The sequence below is a fragment of the Cladophialophora yegresii genome (genome assembly GCF_000585515.1).
Source record: "Cladophialophora yegresii CBS 114405 chromosome Unknown aczIN-supercont1.5, whole genome shotgun sequence".
NCBI classification, from domain to species: Eukaryota; Fungi; Ascomycota; class Eurotiomycetes; order Chaetothyriales; family Herpotrichiellaceae; genus Cladophialophora; species Cladophialophora yegresii.
The window spans coordinates 1,222,472-1,246,251 of record NW_006913049.1 but is presented as its reverse complement, the minus strand read 5'-3'; the positions used below and the strand labels follow the sequence as shown (position 1 = coordinate 1,246,251).

Here is a 23,780-nt window from a genome sequence, read left to right as displayed (position 1 = left end):
CGCAGGAGAGAGATCGATTTGAGGTTGAGATGAACAGGGGATGAACTCGGAGCCTGCCGCTTGCTAGAAGTGGAGCAGATCATGTCGATCAACCCCGCCAAATCCCTTGGCGCAACACAATCACGTGACTAGCCAAATTCTCGCATCTTGGATCCTTGAATCCTTCGGTTCTGTGCATGGAATCACAGTGCAGAGCGAGTTGTCACACTTCAGTTGCCGGTCAGACCAGCTCGGGAGATAAACACTAGGAGCTGTGGAAGAAATCCGAGTCTCTCTGAGGAGTACTCGCGATGGTCGCCCTTTCCGAGGATGACATCTCAGACGTCAACACGATCTCTCGCTTCCTTGCCTGCTCGCAAATCCCGTCTCTCTGGACGTGTGATTCTGCTGATGTTATAGTCTTTTGCGGCAACGCTATTCTCCCCATTGCGCAACACGTATTCTCAGCACTGGAGGCACGACCTGAACTGACGAGAACACTAGTCATATGCGGCGGCATAGGCCACTCCACCCAGTTCCTGTACGATGCAGTGCGAGACAGTGAGAAATTCAGTGCTCTTGCCCGCCAGGCTCATCATCTGCCTGAGGCGGCTGTATACGAGCTAATGCTCAGACGATATTACCCCAAGCTTGCAGAACGCATCGACGATGGCGGGACCAAGCTCATTATTGAGGACAAGTCTACAAACTGCGGAGCCAACGCCATCTGTACGCGGCAGGTCCTTGAGCTCCATGGCATCGCGAAAATTGACTCCTGTATCGTCGTGCAGGATCCCACCATGTCACTGCGTACTCTCGCGGCATTTCAGCACACTTACCAGGATCTCGCAACCCCACCCCACTTCTTCGCCTGTCCAACCTTTGTACCGAAGGTATATCTTGATCACGACGGAGCAGGCGACCCACGCGTTGTAGCGGACTCCAATGAGTCAATGACCAGCATCGAATCTGCAGCTCTTTGGGACCACCGACGCTTCTTCGACCTGTTGATGGGCGAAATACCTCGGCTGAGAGACGATGGGAATGGCTACGGTCCCTGCGGAAAAGACTTCATTGTCCATATTGACATTCCGGAAGAGGTCGAAACCGCCTGGGCAAGACTCAAGAAGGTTTTAGACTTCAAGCGGTAAGAATGCCATGAAGCGCTTCTTCGCATTTTTCACATCAAACAGGTGCCAGCCTGCGTCTGCTTTTGTCCCTGGGTTTATCTTTACAAACTTGGTTCGTCCGACATATCCAGGCATGAGAAGTACAAGACTTTCCTGGAGGGTTTCACCCAGCCAATGGCGCACAGGCGGTGACTTTGTTCTTCATTTACTTCATTTACACGCTGTGGTCCTACATGTCCTCACCAAACCGACTCCCGGTCATAAAAAAAGCAGATGAGCTCTGTAGGTCCTCAGGGCGGACCTAATCCCACCAGTCTGGATTGCCCCGTCCGCTGTGTCCTTCGAATTTCTGTCGGCGATGGGACGCGCAGTCCTTTGTCTCTCCCGCGAGGGTGCGATGTCGATGAGTCTTGCATGGCTTGTTCTTTTTCGCGTGCTTGCAAAGGTTGTCTTCGGTCAACATGGACCCTTTGCAGCCGAAGTGGGGACAGTGGTAGTGGATTCGGACTGTCTCGCACATGATGAGTCGGGGTAGTGTTGGGGAGGCGTAGGACCGACTCGCTCGACCTGGTTTGTGAATCGTTGTGGTTGTTGAATCTGGGTCGACTGTTCACTCTTCGGTGATGATGTTTGGCTGGATCGTGTGTTGAAGACGAAGGGAGTTTGGGGCTCGACACAGGATCTCGGCAGCTGCTTTATCACCTACGTCTAGCTCTTGAGATACCTGTCAGAGAGATCGGTCTGTCACGGCATCCCGACCATGCTACCATCCCGAGGGAACCTGAATCACATTTTTCGGCACCTGGTTGCTCAAGAGCCGCACTGCAGGTGAAATTGCAACGCTCGGATGCTTTTCCAGAAGGCTGCATTCTACGTCTTGGCCGAGGGCGTGTCCGGGATCGGAGTCGCACAAGCCAGATTTCGCATGTTTGAGCATGCGGGTGTTTGCTTCCTGGTTCCGATCACGAGGCACAAGCACAGGAGCAAACTCGGTAACAAAACAGTGGCGGTGAGAGCAAACCTGGTACATCGACCCCGTGGAAATCCTTCATGCATGAAACGGGCAGGGTGAGTGAATGTGGAGTGCACACTTGGTATCTGCGTCAAGACGCCTTGTCCCGACTGACAAAGACAAACATGAAAACAGTGTTTCAAAATTCATCATCATGTCTCATTTCGTCATCTCATGTCGGTAATTACAATATGATGCTAGGTGCTGCCGACCAGGGTATCTGCATGATGAAGAAAGAAAAACCATTAAGGGGCGCCGCGACATATCCGAGGGCAGTTCCCAGATCTCTGTTCCTCGCCTTCTCTGGTGTGAGCCAATCCCAACCCTGGTGCCTTCCCTCCCCGAGGCAAACAATAATCCTCAGGAAGTGACAACCTCCACAAGTCAAAACACAAATGGTGACCTCCACGGATACCAACGATGAGATGAAAAAGCGACACTGTGACCTCCAGCGACGCGATGAAATGGTAGAAAAGATGCCCCTTGTTGCACGTGATGCGGTGTTTGCCATCACGAAACACCCACGTCGATCCTCGCACAACTGGCGATCGTCGACCGTACCCTCTGGTGAAACCCGCCATCGATCGCGTCGTCATACATGTCGCTCAGTGGCCGAGGTAACATGCCCACGCGAGTGATTCGCTGCTTGACGGCCTCCTTGGCAGGACCCAACGCATTGGCCACTCCATCGACCCCAATGCGGAGGTTGTAACAGATGAGCTTGTCGTGCTTCACGCCTGGGTAGTGTTCCGACGAGGCGGCGACCGAGAACTTGAGTTTCGAATGTGCAAACGCGATGGCCGCTGAAGGGGTGAAGCAATACTGTTCCAGGACTTCTGCCTGGAGAGCTGACATGTCTGGCACAGGCAAGGGTTCTGGTTCTGGTTTCGATTCCGATTCCCAGCATATGGACGAGCATGTGCTCAAGGGTGATGATGCCGGCGACGAGCTGGCGCTGGAGATGGAGCTCTGACGAGAGTGTCGCGGCGACGACCGAGGCGAGCGTGGTGATGGCGGAGTATTAATGTCAGTGTCGAGCGAGTCGAAGGCCATGGCCAGCGTCCGGAAATGTGAAGACGAACAAGCATCGAGCGTCCGGGCGTAGAAGCGCGTCTCCAACGTCCTGAGACGGGGCAGGCTTCCCACGCAGCTGTCCACGAGACTGATGTGGTCCTTGAGGATGGCGTCGGCATCATTACTGTCGCCGAAATCGACGGCAATGTGCGTCAACGACGGCCGGATCAAGGGATGGATGTCGGGGTCCGACATGAATGCCAGAGCATCGGCCTCGGAGCGGAAAACCAGAGCATTGAGACTGTAATAAAAGGTGATGGCCTCTGACCGGATCATGTGACAAGTGTCGAGCAGCCCACGCGCATCGTCTCTGGATGGTCGCGATGGACGAAGCCGTCGTTGAGAAGGACATCTCAGCCGCATCGGTTTCGGCTGTTGAAAGGAGAATTTATAAATGAGGTTTCTCACCTCCGGCGGAAGATCCAGAAGGCCAGGGGTCACGTCCAGAGAAGTTGATGCCATTGCGGCTATGTGTGCTGGCAATTGACCTCGTTGCTGGCGTGTGCCGTATGTTGCAAGATATTGTATGCCACCAGCCCAACCGGTTGGACGGGGATGAAGAAGAAAGGATAAGAGAGCGAGCGAGCAAGAGTGAGACAACAACGGCGCCTGAAGCTGAAGAATGTGTTCAAGGGTGATAGGGTGTGTCGTCTCGCGGCGGGCTACATACAATAAACAATAATGTGTTGTCGAGAATTCAAGCAGTCCAAGCAGTCCAAGCAGTCCAAGCAGTCCAAGTCCACTTGGGCGTCTTTGTGTCTGTGCTAGTAATGCTGTGGCGTCGTGTCGACCTCCCCCTTAAAAGGATGATTCATCTGATACCGCGTGGTCCACAGTCGTACCGGTAGGACAAGGGCAGCTCGTGGCGACTGAGCGAGCGAGCGAGCACCTTACTATACCAAAATAGAAAAGTCGGCGGGTTCCCTCAATCTCGCACAACATGAGAAGCGAACGCCTGGACCGGTTACTGTAAAGTCCAGGGGAATTGAAAATTGTTGCTGAAGACGTAGTTTGAAGTTCGAAGTTGGACCCGGCAGAGGGACTTGGGGGAGCGAAGAAGAGCAAATGTTCAAGAAAAGGCGAGGTTGGTGACGAGCCGAGCAAGTGACTTTAGATGAGCCAGAGCCGGCAACGGTCCATGTGGTATCGCCTTACGGTGGAGGTTGTTGTTGTCGTCTGGTGGTTGGTAACACAGAACTGCTCGTTCTTCGCAGCGGCCACAAAGGCGAGCCAGGCGAGGCATGTATTTCGATAGTCACCTAGTGTGGAACCTTCTTTTTGATTGACCTTTGGTGACCTGCCCCCATGGCCATCTCGCCATGTCGCAATGTCTCACTTTAGCCCCCTGGAGGCAGGGCAACTCTGGCCTCGATCAGGTTTAACCCCCGGGAAATTGGATCAAGATATCCCTGCGAGATACGTCGGGGTGGCTACGGATGTTGGACGAATCGCATTGCATTTACCAGATACCGGAGTGGGCTGATTGGCGGACTGTCCAAAAGAGTTCGCTAGTGTGGGTTTAGCGAGGATATTAATATCCGAAGCCTAATGCAGCCACAAGGCACTGCTCAACGCCAGCCAATCGAGCTGCCGCCCCGCCCAACGGCCCCAGCCACGGCCTTGCTTGACTGCTGTGGGTGTCTGCCCTGCCCTGCGAACGCAATGTTTCCCTCAGGGGATCCGGCCGTCCCCTGGACCCGTGCTCTCCGGACTCTGCTACGTCACTCGTGACCACATTCCGATAAAGATATGCAGAAGCACCAAGTGGCTGGCTAGGAAGCGAAAGATCCCCCCGCGAACCCCTCGTCCGACCGGACTGATCGACAAGATGGAGGCCATCATCACGAAGGATCGGCCATCTACAAAAGTCAAACTCTGTATTTGGCGAGAACTGTTGAACGGGTTGTTAAAGTACCTTTGTCACCACGGTAGCTGCTACGTGTGTTCGCCTCTCTCGAGACTCGAGGCTCGACCTCTGAAACTGCCGCTGCCACCGGGCCACCGGATACCGTTGGGCATGGTCGGAATGTTACAGTAGCCCCTCAGGCTGCACCGTCGTGACACGACCATTTTTCCGGATTTAGACCTTTGCCTGAGCTGTCACTGTACTGACGTTGGGGCTTTCGGCGTGCCTGACAAAGTCGCCCTTTTCATCCTCGGCCAAGACCTTGGCCGTCAATTCGTGCCGTTGCTTTTCTGTCGCGTCCGCAAAATGCACCACCACCTCGTCGCCAAACAGGGCGTTGATCTCCTCCAGCGACTTGCCTTTGGTCTACACTTGTGATCAGCAGCTGAGGTCGTTGTTTGTCTAAAACAGGCCTTACCTCGGGACACCAGAAGTAGAAAACCACAATGTTGACAAACGTCAAGCACACGAAAATGATGTAGTACTTCCACTTGATGTTTGCCAGAGCGGTCGGTGCGGCTTCAACGTACACTAACGTTGATAGGAACGTTCCTGCAAGCGACCAGGCTACGCCTTGCGATCGGATGGTGGTCGGAAAGATCTCCGCTGCATCAGAAACATGCATGTCAGCGCCGCAGTCCGGGTTGGCCCGTCCGCATCTCCCGATATAACCCGTCCGACGGAGTATGTTAGGCATGACAAACAATGCATGCGGGCATACGGACTAGCACGGGGCTGAATATGGCTCCTGGTCGCCTGACGGAGCGGGCACGCCGGCCGGCTATACAGTCCTGCCCGGACCCTCTCCGTACAGACTGTTCCACGGCATATCTGTCGCAAAGCACTCTGCGCATGCATGGAAGATGAAAGAAGAACCGGAAATGGACTTACAGCAATACACGTAGCCAACCACATCGATGCCGCCGCCGTAAAATGTGATGAAGCAGAATGAGAAGAAGACGCCCATCGAAAGTCCGGCATTGTTCGTCGTGCCCGCATATCTGGCGATCATGGCGGTCTCCAGGCATACCGAAAGCATGCACCCGGTGAGTCCGGCGACTATATTTAAGCAACATTCACATGTTCAGCTTTTCCATCCCGACGTTACACGGACAAAAGGTCTGGAGAAAATTCCCGACTTACGCAACAGTGGTTTCCGTCCTACTTTGTCAAGCAGCAGGGCGCCCACAAAGTTGGATATTGTCGCGACGGTAACATACGCCGCCCCCAGGATCAGCGGAACTCCGCCTGTGAGGCCGAGATTCTGGTACAAGGACACGATGTAGACTGACGACAACTGCGTGAGACAAGGTCCACTCGGTCAGACTGTGTATCCCGTTTAGTCGACTTACCATAGATAACCTGCGCCCCTGTTGATTGAGCGGCATACTGCACGGATGTTCAGCACTCGGGCGGCATGAGGCCTGGGGGAAATCAAACCTGGATGAAGAAGCCCATCCAAAACCGCTTCTGGTAGGACTTGTTCTTGAGCATGCCGCCCCATCCGCCGCCTTCTCTCCATGCCGCTGTGTCGACTTGGACCTGTTGAGACATTTGGTAGAATTCTTCACGTGCGTATTGGAGACTTCCTTCGTCCTGGGCACTGCCTCCGTGCAGACGGTTGACAATCTGCCATGCCTCGTCGCGGCGATCCCTGGTCAGCACTGGAAGATGTGAGCGCTTTAGACCACGACAGAAGAGTCTCCCGACCCCACTTACACCAGCGTGGAGATTCCGGAATCCATGGAGCACACAAGGCCAACGCCAACGGCGGGATGATTGACAGGGCAATCGGGAATCGCCATTGGAAGGACAAGTTTGAAGAATAATATGTCCCAGCTCCAACCCACCCTGCTAGACTATAACCCATCACAATCCACGTGCCGTGCTGGCCCACCAAGAAGCCACGAGCATTCGGAGGCGCTGGCAACGGTGTCAGTAACCACGTAACCAAGGACACTGGTCAGCACTCACAGATTTCGGCTTGATAGATTGGTATCAGGACAACCATCATGCCAATTCCCCAGCCTGAGATGAACCGGGAAACCAAAAACATGGCCATGTTGACAGAGCCACTATTTTGTCATCGGATTAGTGCTACGAGAAATGCGGCACGGACAACGCAACCCCGGGAAGTGGTCGAAGCTGCTCCAGGAGTTTGGAAAGACTCACGTTTCGAGGGCTCCCCCAACGACGTTGACCGCCGACGCCAGATACATGGTCTCCTTCCTGCCACGGGCCTCGCACATCCAGCCCACATGAAGCGCACCGAAAAGCGCACCCGCGCAATAGAGCCCATTGATGGTACCGGTTATCGCGTTAGTGTAGTCTGAGTTCGCTTGCAGGTTGAACTTCTGAATGAAGCCCGGTTGTCCGATGGTATTGGAGATGACCGAGAAGCCATACCCAAACGTCAAACTCCCCAAGGTCAGGACGAGGATGATGCGCAGATTGTACCAGGTGTATGTCCGCGCCATGTTGACGACCACGACGCAAGGAAGGCAACAGGACGCAGGAGGTAGCTAGTTCTGCACGTCGACTGTGGGGTCTCCACGATTGATATACGTTGTTTGCATCTGTGCGGGTCTAGGCTCGAGAATGGCGCTGAAGGACTCGAGGACGCGAGCATCTGTATGCTATGGGTCTGCCTGTGCGTAGGCTATATCGTGCCGACTCGGTTATCCAGGCTGATGACTCAACCGGAGAAAGACTCGGCCGGCTTTGCAGCGACATATGCCCGATGCCAACGGACTCTGGCTGCAGCTGGCGTGAGCTCCGCAACATGGTGGTGTTGGACACTGTGTATGCGATTGTGTTGGTGGATAGACGCACGCTTGCAGACCTGAGGCATGTACTCCGTAACGATAGTGTTATGGTCATGGTAAAGTTCGTTCGAGGTTCTAAGAAGCCATTACCAGTACTGTGTACATACTCCGTACCTTGGCTTTCATGGGTTGCCTCGGTCACGGTTTTCCCTCCTCTTCTCCAACACCCCGGCATAACTCTCGTTGACCACTCCCTTCTCCCGCCTCTCTGGTGGTCATTGCCGATAGCTCTGGGTGGGAGTCTCAAGTTCACTAAGTTGGACATGTGCCTGCCTGGTTGACGTACAGCAACACATGATGTGATGCGCAGGAGCGAACGGACAGTAACCCTCCTCCATCCCCCTCTTTTCCTGCTGTCTGCTTTATTGTCGTGCTAATCATCAGTCAGCGACACTCATGGCTCACGGTCAAGCCCTAGCCTTGCGTGAGGCCCCGCCTGCCCCCTCCGAGCACGCCTGCGTTACCCCAATCTGCTCTCTCCCGCATTCATTCATAAGGATCGCGCCTGGAAAATCCCCGGGGCATAGCCTATGTCTTCTCTCCCTTCTCACAGCCTTCCGACTTCCGGAGCATGACTCCACCAAATGATGGATCAACCGCATCAGAGCTCATCGACACAACGTGGCCGGCCGCGGCAGCGATCCGCTGTCGCATGCACGTGGTGTCACTCGAGGCGCGTCAAATGCAATGCTGCAGCAAAGGGGACGCCCTGCTCGAACTGTGAGGTCGCACGTCGCAACTGCCTCTTGATCGAGAGCAAACGAGGCAAGAAGCGGAAAGTGACAGCTTCCCCTTCTGCCATTGAGAACGACCTGCCAGGTCTCGCGCCAACATCTCCAGGTGAAGCTACTGTCGAGCCGGGCAACGTCTACGATCCATTGAAGGGGGTTCGCACTCGGCCGAAGAGTGGGCAGGATGGTCGTCCCCGGACTGTGTCTACGTCGACCTGTGTCGCCGACCCGCCCGATTCAGGACAAGAAACTCAAGAGACCCTCTATGCACAGGTGCTCGACAGAGCTACTAACGGGGATGCTCTTCGAGATGTCAAGGAAGGCGTGGTGCATTCTTGCTACATGGGCGAGACATTCAATTTAACCCATCTGCTACGCCAAACCAATGCGGACTCTGCTCGATCCACGCGCAAGAGACACTACCTGGTACGATTTGACCCCCAAAATCGAGCAACACACCCCGTGGAAGACGACGACTTCGTTCTGTCGTTGCTGCGGCATCAAGGCTGCTTCACCATACCTTCTGTCCACACTTGCTACCAGTTGTTCCGCACCTACTTCGAGTATGTCCACCCTCATTACCCTATCCTGGACCGCGCCGACTTCGCTGCCCAGTACACTGATCTCGAACACCCGCCATCTTATCTCTTACTACAGTCCGTGTTATTTATGGCTGCTGGGCATTGTGATCTCTCTGTCCTGATCGAGGCTGGTTTCCATTCGCGCTACCACGCTCGGAAGACGTTTTTCCAACGCGCCAAAGCTCTGTATGACTGCGACCATGAACCGAACAAAGTCACCGTCGTGCAAGCGGTCTTCCTCGTCAGTTTCTGGTGGAACGGGCCCACCGATCAGAAAGACACGTGGCACTGGCTTGGCGTCGCGATCAGTCTGGCACTCACGCTTGGAATGCACCGGTCGACAAAACATTCAGACATGAAATCGAAGGATCGGTGTCTATGGAAAAAGATCTGGTGGTCACTCTTCGCAGAGGTAGGATTTGTTGACACTCTTGACAGGCATAGGCTCACCTTCTCTAGGACAAGCATGCTGCGACCGCCCTTGGTCGACCAGTCCACACTCGACGGAGAGACTGTGATGTCGAGCTTCTCAATGTTACCGACTTTGATGAACAACCTGTCGCAAGACCTGATATCTTCGGCACTCCGGAGCCCGTTGATTGCCTCTATGTGATTGCCCTGGTTGAGCTTTCCTTCATCGCCGAAAGCATTGTTGAGAAGTCCTTTACAGCGTTTAATGCCACCACAGCCGACAATATCGACATGTTTCAGGATTGTTCCCACGCTCTTGAGCAGTGGAGTTCGCGGCTTCCGCCTCAGCTATCCATTGAGAACACAAGTAATTGCCTTTGGACGAGCATGTTGCACATAGCACACAGGTGAGCGGGATTCACTATTGTGCGCCTCCACGACTGACCTCTACCCTTTAGCTGGTTTGAGATCGTCACCCATCGTTCCATCTCGCCCCAAGATCTGTCTCCACCTTCGATGAAGACTGCTCATGCTCTAGCGATGGATGCAGCAAACCGCATGGTTCGCATTGTCGAAGAACTTCTCTCGCAATCTCACATTCTGCACTGTCCCATTCACATTGTGCCAGCATTGTTCGCAGCCATGGGGATGCAAGCGGTGGATATATGCTCCGGGCAGTCGATCCTCGAACAGCTAGGCGTTGTCAAGGTCCGCCTCGCAATGATAGCCCTGCGGGAGCTTCAGAGCACCTGGCCAGTGAGCGGCTGGATCTTCCGCCTATTCGCAAAGATTGTACGCAGAATACGCAGTGGTGACGAGTTATTACCAAACGAGCCTGTAAATGGATTGCCTGTCCAGGCAAAGAGCCAGGGCCCTGACCATCATGGCCCAGGGGCACTCGTACCAGGCCAGATATCGAACGAGGAACAGCCTCTGATGGGGAATGGCAAACTGCAGTGTGGGCAGGATCCAAGCTTGACCCAGCTATACACCATGTCAAGTCACCCTCTCGGACGACAACTCTTCCCCGAAGCTTCAAATATTGTCATGCCGATGAGTTATCCAGCAGACTGGGGCACGATACTTGACGATGGAGCATGGGCGGACTTTGAGTACGAATTCTGACTTGATGGCTTCAATTCAGGGCGCTGCCTCGACTCGCTTTACAATATGCATATGGCGTTCGGGGGACTCGCGACGCCCCCCGGAAAGTTCAGCGGCGCACTGGTGAAGAAGAAACTCCACTTGTTCAGCCTCCGGCATTTCTCCGCAAGCTCGTCGAGGTCAAACATCTCTCCAACGGGCATGCCGAATAGAGCAATCAGGTTGTCGTGCAATCCTGTCACGAAGGGTCAGACGGGGGAGGGGAGTACGAGGGACTGGGAGATCGTCACTTACGCCACCTCTCGTTCTTCGCAGGCCATGCCTCGAATACATTCGCATCACCTCCTACGGCCGCAAAATGCCGATTCCAAAGCCACTCCACCGACTCTTTGGTGCCTTCGACGCCAGCCCAGGTCGATCCATCTATCGTGCCCTTTCGCCGTTCCTCGCTGTTGGCTTCCCTGTACCACTTGACAAAACCGGACCGAATCAGCAATATATCTCCGTGTCGAAACTTGGTTCCCTGCCACGCAGCGACTGCCTCGAGGTCCTTCTCCGAGATCGCATGCCGCTCAATTGGCGAGTATGAGATTGCTCGTTCTTGGGCCCAAGAGAAATAATCAAGGAGTACACCTCTGCCGACGACGCCACCTCTCTTTGACCATTGATCGATACCATTGCGGCCTGTGGCGTTGGGGCCGGTGATTTCCTCAGCTGTTACGCCGTTGTAAAACAATCCGGTCGGCTGATGCGCCCAGTGTCCTGTCCCATCAAGCTATGTCAGCACGATACGGACGGAGTCGTGCTACGCGGATACGGGCAGATGAAGTGAATAATACTCACGCAACCCATCCCACTGACTCCCGCTCTGCGTATTCATGTTCACCTCATCATCATGACCTATCCAAGGACAGTCGTTCCCCTGCGCCTCCCTCAAGGACATGATCTTGTGACTGGGCGGTCTTCTGTTCGAATGCGGAGTCTGACAATTATCCGACGACCAGTTGATCGCCACGCTAATCCCATGTTGGATCTCCTGCCTAGCGGCTAGAACTGTGCCGGGGGTTAGGAGGTTCAAGGTCCCTAATTCATCGGGCGCATCAAGACCTAAGAGATTGTCCCATAAACCCCAGGTGCGGCCCGCGGGAAGGCCAGAGACTGCTGGAAGATCGGCATAAGAAGGGACTTTGACCTTCTTGCCATTCGGTAGGTCCAAGATGCATGGCTCGCCCGTTGGGTCGTTGTGATTGTGATCACCACTGAATGTGATGTGGGCATCACCTGTCGAGGGAGACAGTGGGACCTTCTGTGCGGGCATCTTTGTGGACAGTAGAAAGAAGGAGGTGAGTTGACGAGGGGGTCGAGTAGGAACTGAGTACAGTATATTGGGAAAACCCACCAACAAACGGGCTGCTAAGTGGTCTAGTACAGTGTACCGCTTACAGGCCCCAAGGCTACCTACCTGGTGATCACATGCACGTGTGTATGCATGTACCTGCCTGGATATCCTGATTCCTGACAGCCCAAGGGCGTCTGCGTAAGCGTAACCATAACCCATAGGCGATGAGATACCTACATCACATAGGATGCAGGATGCATGCTGCGGGACACAGACGTGCATACATGCACACACACATGTAAACAACCAATCAACCTGCCTGGTGCCTATAATGTATACTGTACTTGCTCAGTGCAGTTTCCGTGAAGATCGTCCCGCATTCCCAACAAGCAGAAGTACATAGTATGTAGTCCAGCGTCGTGCTCCGTACCTAAGTTCTCCAATGCTCGCGAGATTCAAGAATCCCACCCCTGTTTGAGATGTGGCTCGAAGGGGAGGGACCCGCAGACTGAGACAGTATCCACTACAGTACGGAGAACTATTAGGTACCTGACCACCAGTTACGGTACTCATGAGTTGAATCTCGGTAGCGGCACAGGGGACTGGCTCAGGAACTCTCGGTACTTCGTAAGCAAGTACAGTGTACGTAGGCTGTAGACCGTACTGTAGGCTGCCTGCTGGCCGCATCCACTCCTACGTACACTGGAGTACTGTAGGCTATGTACGGTATGATATGTACCTACGTGCCCCTCCATACTACTCGCCTGTCCCGAGCACGAAAGGCTATCGATCGATCGACCGACCGATAGGCTATTATGGTGTGTGGGCCCATCGTCATCGGCAACTACAAAGTACTTTGTACTTCCGGACGCGGTACATTGAAGCAAGCACGGTACACTGTTCCACGGTACACGCACGGCAAGGGGGACGGGGCGGGATAAGCACATCACTACTGTATGTGGACACCACACGGGGCGCGTGGAGTTACTGTAGTACAGTTGTACGCGTTACCAGGGTACCGCGTACTGGGGACTGGGGTTCATAGGTAGGATATGGGAGGATATTTTGTTCACCCGTACGAGTTTACTCCGTCCACCACGAATAGATTCAGAGCGAGAGCCAGAAACATACCCAGGACATCCATAACGTGCACGCTTGGGTCGCGCGTTCGCTGCTTCACGTTCCTGTTGCGCTGTGTGCCTGTCCATCTGGGGAGGCCTTCTTAGTGTATTGTCGCCTGCCGACTCCCTCTTGCGGCTTGCTTGCTTGCTTGCCAGTGTGCCCATCCACCCAATACCACACTCAACAGTAGATGCGAGTACTGCGCGTGGCAGGCATCACAGGTTCGAGTGGAGCGACTGTACGCACTCGGGATTCAGCCTCGCTACATACATAGAGTACTCCGCCCGAACCCTGCGCCTACACCGTACACGAACAAGTGCATCTGCAACTGCAACTGCGGGGCCAAAAGGCGGAACCATAAGCGAGACTGGAACTGGGATCGGAACGAATAATGGTACTGTCGTGCTTGCGACACGAACACGAACACGACAACTTTTACAGTGTGTGGTACATGCGTAGCTGGGCCTACGTAGTCGAACGGTAGTTTGAGGCTCGAGGCTCGGATGCCCTTGGCGTGGTGGCATTGCATGTTGTCCCGGCCTCGTATCCCTAACTTGCTCCATTGGCTGTGTCTCGTATTCGGACTGCCGTCTTCAGTATACGAGATGGACCATATTTACAACGCCCCCATGCAACACTGCCTCTTTGGGTGTGACGCCCTGCGGCGCTGGACATGGAACGTCATGGGCAGACGTGCCACAGGACCGGTGAAGGCTGCCTGAAGACGATTTTGCGGCGGTGCAAAGTACTCGAGGAACTAGCATTGCTGGTCCTCGGGCAGCTTCACCACCGCATTGCAAAGATTCAGGTTTCGGACGCTACTTGCTCATGCAAGATCTGCTCATCACTTGTCTGTTTGTCGCCATCATATGCCTTGTCCGTCGTCACGGCCCCAAAGCTTGACCGTTCTGTCATGCCCACTGCTGGCGATCCACTTGGCGTCGTCCGTAACGTCGACACTAAGCACGTTGCCTGAGTGGCCGCTCAGTTGCTTGACGAACGACCAGTCGTCCGCCGAATAAATGTTGACATTCTTGTCGAACCCGCTGGTCACAAAGAAGGTGCCTGCTTTCCGAGGGCTGTGTTCTTGCCTTACGCTGTTGCTCTCCACGAGGGACGATCTGTTGCCATCCAGGCCTTTAAACCATTTCAGGTCCGACACGTTTCCATTGTGCGCGCCGATTCCACCCACACTGCGAACTTGTCGAAGATCCCAGCATTTGACCCATCCGTCTCCGGACCCCGAGAGGACGCGATAGTCATCGATGCCCCAATCCAGGCTGAAGATTTCGCGAATGTGTCCTTCTAAGATCATGACGGTACGACCCGTGCGGAGATCCCATATTCGGCCGATACTATCGAATCCTCCGCTTGCCAGGAGAGATCCGTCTGTGTTAAAGGCGACTGCAAACACTTGTCGTGAATGCCCTTCCTGGAGGAGCAGCTCCGTCGTTGTTTCGACGTCCCATAATCGCCAGGTGGTGTCAAAGGAGGCGGATGCTAGGTATTTCCCCGAAGGATGGAACTCGACTCGGCAGACACGGTCTGTGTGTCCCTGGAGAGTCGCTAATGGCGTTTCTTTGTTCAAAGACCAGAGATGGATATCGCTCGCACCGCCTTGTCCGCCAGCTCCACTTGCTAGATTGACTGAGTCGGAAGAGACGTTTGAGTCCGGCAACGTCGCTCCCGGATACCAAGCAATACCGCCAACAATGCCGGTATGGCCTCTTAACGTAACCTTCTCGTCCAGATTGGGAACATCGAGTAATTTAATCCCGCCGCCCCAGTTTCCCGCCGCAATTATTTCTCCGTTGGGCGCAAATCGAGTGATACTGACCGGCCGCTCTCCTGCGATCTGTGTACCAAATAGTTCAAACCCCTGTAACTTCTCTTTGATCTCTTTGCGGTGTTTAATATGTGTGCGGAGGGGGATTGCCGAGTCCTCTCGTTGCCTCTGTATGCGAGCTTTTGCTCTTGGTAATGAATATCGCGCGATCTGTCGCCTCGCTTCAAGTAGTTCTGGTAGTCCCTCTGTGTAGAATTCCTCTTCCTGATCACCTGTGTCGTCCGCCTCTCGCATTTGTACATCGGCCACCGAGTCGTCCCGGTCTGCTGTATCCTGCTGGTCGAGCAGAAGCTCTCGTAGACGATCTCTTCTCTCAGCCGGGCCCTCCCCGAAAAGCGTGATCGGCTGTCCAAGTTCTCTCAGGCGCGCCCTCACTTTGCCGTCGTCTGTGGGAACTGCTAACATGGCAAGTCTTCGCTTTCGGTCAAATTGAGAGAGGATGGCTGAGGCCTTTTCCGGCGCGACACCGCCAGCTCCAGTAGGTAACTCATAATTTCGGTCGATGGCTAGGAGAGACAACAATTAGCTGGAGAGGAACAGTATTTCGGGCACATGTAGCAACTCACGAATGCTGGCTAAATCAACGCCCATCTCAGTGTCCTGCGTCTCAGCCATTGCCGTCAGCCTTGCTTGTCCCCTGTTGGCGCTCTACACACAGAGGCGGTCGAGCCTTGAAGGCAATTGTAAATAAAGAGGCGCTTCGAACAATAGTCGGGTGGTTTCTTACCTGGGGCTCCTCCTCCACATATGCTTGTCGCGATGGATGCATCATGGCGCCGGTATTCGACGCACTCGCTGGCGCGGCAGGTGAGCACCTGGATGATGTTTAGTCAAAGCTCAGAGAGGCGCCGGCGACGGTCGATAGCAGTGTTTGTGTGACTGGAGCGGTGCTCATCATGTCACAACGAACAAAAAGTTGAGGGTAAAGGCCAGGCTGCTGTGTCATTGGCTGCAACGCTCCGCAGTTGGAGGCTCAAAGTGCGTTGCTCATTATGACTTCAGTTTGTCCATCACTTTGGCTTCACATTCACCTTGGTTGAAGTTGATCACTGTATATTAATTTACTTTGACCTTTTCCACGCGTTGCACTTCGACTGCTGTCTTAACAGGTACTTTGGTCCCTCGTACCCGCGCCACCACGAAGCCGACTCTATGCTGCTTGCTCGACATCGCTCCAAACAAACAAACCCCCCTCCAGCTTGCCCGTCCGTAGAATCGTGCATCTGCCTGACTCTTGCGCCCTGTTGATCTGCACGCCGTGTCCTCGCCATGGCTGGTGTAGCCGCTTCGGCGGCGGCGATGATCCCGCAACTCGAAGCGGCGCGTAAACTCGCTTTGGGCGATCCTCAAGTATACAATCAAGTCCTCCCTGGCATCTTACCCATCATCGGTCCCTCTGGCCATGTTGAGGTTCGAAGATGGGGCGCCGAGTTCCTCGCCGAAGCCTTCGCCAGCCCTTCTCTGCCGAACACACAAAAAGAGCAACTCTCGTCAGATGTACTACCCACGCTTCGAGCCATGTTGGAAACGCCGGGGGAGGATGCCGCAGTCACAAAGAGTGCAGTTCAAGCTGCTGCTAGTTTATACCCGCTGGTTTTCAGACGAGTGTACGTGTGGGACATATAGCCATGATATTTCGACGGATCCTGACAACGTTTCTAGAATTTCACATCCTACAGAGTCTACAATATGGCAGGAAATGAGCCGGATAAAGTTGAACATTCTCCAGCGGATGGACTCTGCCCCCATAGCAGTCCGGATCTGCTGCGTCAAATTTGTCCAGAAAGTCGTCCAAGTAGAGACTCCTGGTCTGATATCAGACCCACGGGTGAGTTGCTTCGACATATCTCAAGTCTCGATGCTAACGCTGTCCAGCGTCCTGAGCAGAATGAGACCTCGATTGCGCTTGTCCCACGAAACCATCCGTTGTTACAGCTCCCCAATCTCGAGGCAGAAGCGTCCGGTCTGCTGGACAGGTTGTTGAGCGTGTTCCAGGAAAATTCGATGGATCCCATATTGGTCGATGCCACCCTCAACTGTGTGGCCATCCTCATCAGGAGTCGGCCTTCCATATCTACCAAGATTGTCTCTGCCATCCTCAATTTCAACCCAATGAAACAGGCAAATGCTCCCATGACACCTCGAAATATGGTCATTGTGAGATCAATGGAACGAACGACAAGGGCTTTAATGCGGTGGGCTTTGAGGGCAGTTCCCAATCACCCGATGGAACAAAAGATCCAAGGGTACCTCATGCGTCTGCAGCAATCTCGTACCGCGTTCTTCTCTGAATCCACAGCCCAGAAACGCCCGGCGGAACCTACTGATGGTCTGGACGATGCGAAAAGGCAGAGACTGATGGGGGCAACCCGAAAATATCCACCCATGCCACCTCCGCCAAACACCTTTTCTCATCTATTCACCCTCACCGAAGATACCAGCCTCCAGCAATTTGATGTCACGCTCCTCCCGGCCGACATTGTCAGCACCGTGACCACTGTCTTGCTGCAACATGTGGATGCGGCTTCTTTAGATGATGCAATCAATGCTATTCGACAAAGGTATGCCCATCTACAGAAAATGACCCAGACGACCCGCGTTCCGGAAGTGCCACTGCTAGGCCCGACCGGTATTGATGACGAAGACGACTACGACCCCGAACTAGCTGCTACTTCAGATCATGCACTTTCTCAAACCACGGAGAAAGCACTAGAAGAGCTTGCACAGCCCGCGATCGAGTTAGGGCCATTTGAGCTGCCTAAGCCACCTCCTTTGAGTAGCGTCGAAGTCGCCACTTTGGCAGACCAGACCATTGGCCATGTCTTTCAACTGGTTGCTTCTCTGGATGCGGCTGGACAGGCTCATGCGAAGCAGAAGTCAGGTTTGAATCGCATAGCTGCTAGCTCCAACGACCGGGATTCCTGGGCGACAATCCTCATGCGGCTCGCAACCAGGGCACCATCAGGCCTAGATGATCTCGCCGGCGTCTTGACCGACGAGGAGGTAGAGACGGCCAGCAACCAACTCATAAAGCAAGAGAATGCCGACGAGCCAGCAAACGTCGCCAATCGGATCCGTCAAACACTATTCATGTACGTCCTTGAAGATTTCCGACCGCGTCTTAACATGGCCATTTCATGGCTCACCGAAGAATGGTACTCGGACAAGCTGGCCGCAAAGCTACACCCCGAGCTGGGTCATCTACCAAATTACAGCCGTTGGGTGAATCGGCTGGTCGATCGTCTCCTCCCTTATCTCGACGCCCGCGACAAAAACCTTTTGATTCGCTTCCTTTCCGAGATTCCCAGCATTGATCGTGAAGTTCTTGACAGGGTCAAGACACTGGCTAGAGATCCTGAAAGGATCAGCATGTGTATTCTTGCAATGCAATACCTCCTCATGATGCGGCCGCCTGTCCGAGACGCGGTGCTGGACACCATTGAAAGCATATGGCACGAGGGAGATGAGCAGGTCAAGCAGGCGACCATCAAAGTGCTTAACAAATGGCGGCCGGGGTTTTTAGAAAGAGCAGCGAAAAAGGAAGAGGAGGTCAAAGACGAGAGCAAGCCCAGTTTGAATGGGTTGAAGAGTCCTCCTATCGAGGCTTTTCCTGGACAGATGGATCCAACGAGCAATGATCCGAGGCGGAGAAAGCAAATGGCTGCTGCGACTGGATAACCAGATCTGCCAATGTATTATCACCGATTTGTGCATGTGGATGCTATCACGAAGCACACCATTCAAACCTTGAGAGTGACCGCGATCCAAGTTACAGATGTGCGAAGAGCAATTTTCATGAACGCGCATGCCATCTACAGCCATCCAAGACCATGAGACTCTCGACGATACATACCACGAGGTTATGGACTTAGCGACACGATAACTAATCTACACCTGTCATCTGTTTAGGCACTACATCGTTCTGTCACTGACTCATCCTGGCATAGGCCCACCGATGTCTTTCCCGCGTCAGACATCAGGCTTTACTCCCTCGTCCTTACTCCCTACCCCCGTTCCCTCCTCCCGTCTCCATCCTCCCTACCCAGCGGTCAACCCCTCCAACATCTCCACCGCCTCCCCGGCCCTCTCCACGGGCACGAACAAGTGATCATGATAGAACCCCGCCACAGGATTGACGCTGATCCCCCTTTCAGCCAGCCTGGTCGCGAGCACGGCCATGAACCCGACGGCCGAAAGCGAAGAGTGCACGTCACATGTCAGAAGACGGCACGGGAATTCGTACGTGAGGGTGAAGAGGGTGGAGGCATGGGCGGCATACCGCTCCGCTGTTTCGCGGCGGAGGATCAGGGTGATTTTTGGATCGTCGCTGGGCGTCTCTGCGCGTGCACCTGTCCCTGTACCTGCGTGCGAGCTGGTGGTGCACGGTTCGCGGAAGAACAGGAGGACGTCGGAGAGGGGGATGGCAAACGCGGCGGATCCGGTCCCGGTCCCATGAAAGTGTGAGGACGGGATGGTCGCGAAGACGTATATTTCCGGGTGGATTGTGATTTTGAGGGTGGAGAGGAGGGTGGGAAGGCATGTTTCGCCTCCGGTTGACGAGGTGGAGGTGGACGCGGGGGTTGAGGTTGTTGCGGCTGCTGCGTGGGAGGTGTCTACTGTGGACATTGCCGGTTTTAGGATCTCTCTGTCTGGCGGACCACGCTTGTTGTTCAATAATTTACTTTCGAGTCTCGTCTGTTGGTGGATGGTCGAGTGTCTCGAAGAACGTCCTCTCAGTTGAGGAGATCGAAATCGAAGGTATCGCAAGCATGGAGACGAGATCGGATATTAGTACTTCTTTCCCATTCTGATGCCGGACACACTCTGTATTTGAAAGTTGGCTTCATTTAATCTCTGCGACACCCGATACCAAGTACTGATGACTTTTCGACATCCGATGCCATTAACACGAGGGTGCGGCTCTTCAGGAGCCACAAGGTTCGGGGTTGAGATCGCGGGAATGAGTACTGTAGAAGACCGCGTGGATCTCACCCCGAAGGGGGAACGAGGGTGATGCCGCTTTGTGCTAAACCCCTCTGGATGGGCGCCAGCATGATCTCTACTTGGTACTCCGGTTTGAAACAAGAAATTCTCGCTGACCACAGAGGCAAGGCATAGGCTTAGGGCTACACGCCGCAAATGCCGCATTTCCATCCAGCCCCGGCTTCATCACGGTTATGTGGGATGGCACAAGGACGTCCTTTAGGTCGGGTACTTCTTACATCATACCACAAATCTTCTAACGTGAGGCTTTCGTAGCGTCCGCGCCGAATCTTACCCCAAATCGTTGTGCCATGATCATCCCAAAGCTTGTGCACAAAGTGCTTGACTCCCACAACGAACGCCAGTTCCAGGAATCCAATCTCCCCGTCCTTTTTTGCCATTCGAGCCTAGCCTCGAAGATCATCCCATGTCGGTACTTGGCTGACATTGCTCATGACTCGACAAAGAGAATGAGTACATTTGTTTTGTGACTGGGAAAACCATAAGCTCACAGTACGCGTTCCTCCCAGAGAACCCATACCCTGACGCCCGAAGCTGTACGTCTTAAACGAGATTTGAGGCCTATCCCGCATCTCCCCACCGAACAACATGCCTCCTCAAGTTGTTACTGTACCGATCCACATGGATATCCAAAACACTGTAGAACGACTTCTCTTCGAGCCTGCCGCAATAGACGAACTGATAGTCGTCCTGCCAGTTGATGTCCCAGGACCTCCGCAGATTGATATAAGAGTCCTCTTTTAGGCACTGCTGGTTTTCCATATAGACCACATAATCAGAGCCGGCCTCCTGTTCCTCCTCCTGTTGCTTGGCTCGCAAACGGCTGCTTGCTCTCCGATGGACGTATGAGCCAGGCACGTGCGGCAACGCTTTAAGCTTGACATGTGTTTCGTCGAATGTCCGATCAACGTCGTTGGGATGACAATGCTTCAGCTTCAAACAAACCATTTCGGTGCCTTCGATGTCCATAACCAAGAAGGTACCCAGGTGTACGTTAACATTCAGAGGATGCCATATCCTGTATATTTCCCCGACTCTGAAGTCATGCTTCTCGTTGTCGCTGTAGTGCTCGGCTACAGGTTCGCATGGCTCTTCACTTGACGTCGAGCCCTTTTTGCTGGGGGTGATCTTTTTCACCTGATATGTGACGGCTTCTTCCGCTAAGAGAGCATGCTTCTGCAGGAGAATAGCTTCATAGCTGACCGGGTCACTAGAGGCAGAGGTCTCGGATGGAGTTTCATTCTCTATGGCCAGAGACACTTTAGTCAACAGAAGAATGCGACAGTAGATATGCGCCGATTCTACCATACCTGCGAGTGGACGCTGTCTGCCCTCCCGAGCCGTTGGGGTTTCTTGGGTCTTCTTGTGAGAATTCGTCATATTTACGGACCCAATCTGCCCCTGGGCCACAAAAGCATGGTCTCTGGCCTGTTCGACTTGCGAAGTATCACCAACGCGGACGCGAGCGTGGCCACTGATGTGGTAAGTGCTACCCCCGTTGGGCATGTGGTGCCAGCGCCAATCTCCACTTCTGTTGTCTCGACTGCGCTTGCACAACGCCGGTCTGCCGCATAGGCATGGCCTGAGAATCAATTGGAAGGACAATGGTGAGTCGCCGTTGGCGTGCGACTGAACGAAGGTCGCGCAAGGAGACGGTGCGACCAGAAAATGCACAGTAAAACTATGCCTTGCCAGCCTGACCGTTGCCAGCGGACAGTGCCTTGAGTCTTCAGCGATCCCACTGGCATGGAACGTGCAGCAAGAGCGTTCAAAGGCTGCCTTCCATGCTTATTAGTGCCCAATCAGACGTGGTTCCGACCATGGCGGTTGCCTTCCAGCTGAGCGCTTCATGCAAATTAGCCATGCATCTTCTCGATGCGTCGCGCAAGCACCCCACCGACGCACAGGTTCAGCGGCAGTGCTAGCCGGCACAATGCAGGGTGAACATACTTGAAGTCCAACTTCTGCAATCTCATCCCAGCCTAACTGTTCGAAAGCCGTTCATGACCACATCCCCAGCGAGCCCGAAGACCACCTGCCATGGCAGAACCGATCGGCCTCGCTCTGGGGACCGTGGCATTGGCATCACTGTTCACGACTTGCATTGATTTCATGGAGTACTTCGAGCTAAGCAAAGACTACAAGTCGACCTACAACACGGCATGCTTGAAACTGTCTCTGCTCCAGTCGCGCCTGGACACTTGGGGCAGAACCCTGGGGCTTCACGACGACTACCGCACCAGACACGAGAGGAGCGAGCCATGCCTGAACTGGCCTTGCCAGGGAAATGTGATCGAATCAAGCCTGCAGGGAATTGCCGATATTTTTGGAAACGCAGACATCTTGAAAGATAAGTATCGGCTCGTACCCCGCAGAACGACAAAGGTCAACCACGACGGCTCAAAGAGCGACCAGGCTTCTGCTGCCAACCCTAAGAAAGGCAGACGCCACCTTTTCGCTGTTGGAACTCGTCGTATCTCTTTTAGCCGTCGTTCGACCACCTGGGCGATACGCGACAAGCAGAGATTTGATATCTTGATCGACGACCTTGATTTCCTGATATCAAATCTAGAGGCAGTCTCGTTTGGGCAGCCTACTCCCTCTACACAGGTCATGAACCGCAATAACAACTCTAATACGATCGGCTCAGCCGCCGATACGACTCCTCGAGTATCCAGCCAGTCACCTGACATCGTCGCAAACCAAAGTGCGCACAGAGCACCACCAAGTATGTCGCAGCAGTGGCAGCCGCAAGAGCCCGGAAACGGGGCGGGCTCAAGCCCTTCGGTCCAACATGGTGCCGCTGAAGGAACGGCACAACCTTCGCTCTCACGAGGATACCATTTCAAGATCGATAGTGTCACGGACAACGTGCAGGCGCACCAAGGAACAGTGGGCCAAGCAACATTGACAGCCCTTCCTGAGGGACACACTTTCAGTGGTACCATTGTCAAAGCAAGCGGCTACGCCAGGGTGACTCAGGGGGCAATCAGCGAGATTGCTTACGGCACGACATCTCACGATCGTACCTGAAATGAATCATGAACCCAACGTCGCAGTTCAACTAATGCGAAAATATATGGACCATGGAGCTACTGAAACTCGGAATGCCGACAGGCCATGACCAATGAGCCACGCACATCTACCTGCAGAATCCAATCCGGCGAGCGGCGTGAACCGAGGAAAGTTCTTCGAAGACGATGTCGGCCGAAATCGACTTGAAAGTTGAGAGAGGTCGATACGAGTAGTAGTCAGTTCCTATATATGAAAGCAGCTGTTCTCCGCAGCGGCTGGCGAGGGTACGGTACTTCTAGCGGGCCTAACGAGGCTGTCTGTACGAGCATGTATGATGTACTCATCCACTGGATTAATGCTGCGTACTTTGGAGCATCTCTATGGAGTAGGTGTGTTGTTAATGTCTCCTCTGCCACGATTTCCGAGTCTGGTCGTCCACGCCCATCAGTCCAAAAATCACTGTCCTTCTCTAGCGGACATTTTGTTCGGTACTATATAAGATGGACCATGGATCCTGTCCACAAGAATTTGTGTCTTGACTCTTCCCAAGTGCAGAACCCGGAAGATACCAGATTGAATGATGTACAGGGAGCCATCAAAACACATTACCCGTTATGATCAACGCTTCCCCAGAATCGGAGGCCTCATTCCAAGAATCACCGAGAGGTCACAGTGACTTTCCTGCCGGCCGTCAGGTTCAT

At 54.0% G+C, this 23,780-nt stretch overlaps 10 protein-coding genes across 10 annotated transcripts; 4 read left to right on the top strand and 6 right to left on the bottom strand.

The window, feature by feature from the left end:
• Window positions 1-290: 290 nt before the first annotated feature.
• A1O7_07172 (uncharacterized protein) lies at window positions 291-1,130 on the top strand (the record flags this gene model as incomplete). Its single annotated transcript, XM_007761172.1, has 1 exon — window positions 291-1,130. One exon carries the CDS (start codon window positions 291-293, stop codon window positions 1,128-1,130), a length of 840 nt encoding a protein of 279 aa, XP_007759362.1.
• Window positions 1,131-2,631: 1,501 nt separating this feature from the next.
• A1O7_07171 (uncharacterized protein) lies at window positions 2,632-3,657 on the bottom strand (the record flags this gene model as incomplete). Its single annotated transcript, XM_007761171.1, has 1 exon — window positions 2,632-3,657. One exon carries the CDS (start codon window positions 3,655-3,657, stop codon window positions 2,632-2,634), a length of 1,026 nt encoding a protein of 341 aa, XP_007759361.1.
• A 1,618-nt stretch (window positions 3,658-5,275) lies between these two features.
• Window positions 5,276-7,578, bottom strand: A1O7_07170 (uncharacterized protein; the record flags this gene model as incomplete). Its single annotated transcript, XM_007761170.1, has 9 exons — window positions 5,276-5,467; window positions 5,520-5,707; window positions 5,993-6,160; window positions 6,245-6,388; window positions 6,454-6,490; window positions 6,542-6,765; window positions 6,821-7,024; window positions 7,076-7,176; window positions 7,274-7,578. 9 exons carry the CDS (start codon window positions 7,576-7,578, stop codon window positions 5,276-5,278), a joined length of 1,563 nt encoding a protein of 520 aa, XP_007759360.1.
• Window positions 7,579-8,513: 935 nt separating this feature from the next.
• Window positions 8,514-10,774, top strand: A1O7_07169 (uncharacterized protein; the record flags this gene model as incomplete). Its single annotated transcript, XM_007761169.1, has 3 exons — window positions 8,514-9,650; window positions 9,698-10,056; window positions 10,108-10,774. 3 exons carry the CDS (start codon window positions 8,514-8,516, stop codon window positions 10,772-10,774), a joined length of 2,163 nt encoding a protein of 720 aa, XP_007759359.1.
• A 38-nt stretch (window positions 10,775-10,812) lies between these two features.
• Window positions 10,813-12,071, bottom strand: A1O7_07168 (uncharacterized protein; the record flags this gene model as incomplete). Its single annotated transcript, XM_007761168.1, has 3 exons — window positions 10,813-10,988; window positions 11,048-11,515; window positions 11,597-12,071. The coding sequence occupies 3 exons, from the start codon at window positions 12,069-12,071 to the stop codon at window positions 10,813-10,815; spliced, it is 1,119 nt and encodes a 372-aa protein (XP_007759358.1).
• A 2,008-nt stretch (window positions 12,072-14,079) lies between these two features.
• On the bottom strand, window positions 14,080-15,675 carry A1O7_07167 (serine/threonine-protein kinase PRP4; the record flags this gene model as incomplete). The annotated part of the gene is made up of 2 exons (XM_007761167.1): window positions 14,080-15,566; window positions 15,627-15,675. 2 exons carry the CDS (start codon window positions 15,673-15,675, stop codon window positions 14,080-14,082), a joined length of 1,536 nt encoding a protein of 511 aa, XP_007759357.1.
• A 654-nt stretch (window positions 15,676-16,329) lies between these two features.
• A1O7_07166 (uncharacterized protein) lies at window positions 16,330-18,738 on the top strand (the record flags this gene model as incomplete). The annotated part of the gene is made up of 3 exons (XM_007761166.1): window positions 16,330-16,667; window positions 16,723-16,888; window positions 16,936-18,738. 3 exons carry the CDS (start codon window positions 16,330-16,332, stop codon window positions 18,736-18,738), a joined length of 2,307 nt encoding a protein of 768 aa, XP_007759356.1.
• A 360-nt stretch (window positions 18,739-19,098) lies between these two features.
• A1O7_07165 (uncharacterized protein) lies at window positions 19,099-19,686 on the bottom strand (the record flags this gene model as incomplete). Its single annotated transcript, XM_007761165.1, has 1 exon — window positions 19,099-19,686. One exon carries the CDS (start codon window positions 19,684-19,686, stop codon window positions 19,099-19,101), a length of 588 nt encoding a protein of 195 aa, XP_007759355.1.
• Window positions 19,687-20,625: 939 nt separating this feature from the next.
• On the bottom strand, window positions 20,626-21,444 carry A1O7_07164 (uncharacterized protein; the record flags this gene model as incomplete). The annotated part of the gene is made up of 1 exon (XM_007761164.1): window positions 20,626-21,444. The coding sequence occupies one exon, from the start codon at window positions 21,442-21,444 to the stop codon at window positions 20,626-20,628; it is 819 nt and encodes a 272-aa protein (XP_007759354.1).
• A 660-nt stretch (window positions 21,445-22,104) lies between these two features.
• On the top strand, window positions 22,105-23,097 carry A1O7_07163 (uncharacterized protein; the record flags this gene model as incomplete). Its single annotated transcript, XM_007761163.1, has 1 exon — window positions 22,105-23,097. The coding sequence occupies one exon, from the start codon at window positions 22,105-22,107 to the stop codon at window positions 23,095-23,097; it is 993 nt and encodes a 330-aa protein (XP_007759353.1).
• Between the last annotated feature and the right edge of the window lie 683 nt (window positions 23,098-23,780).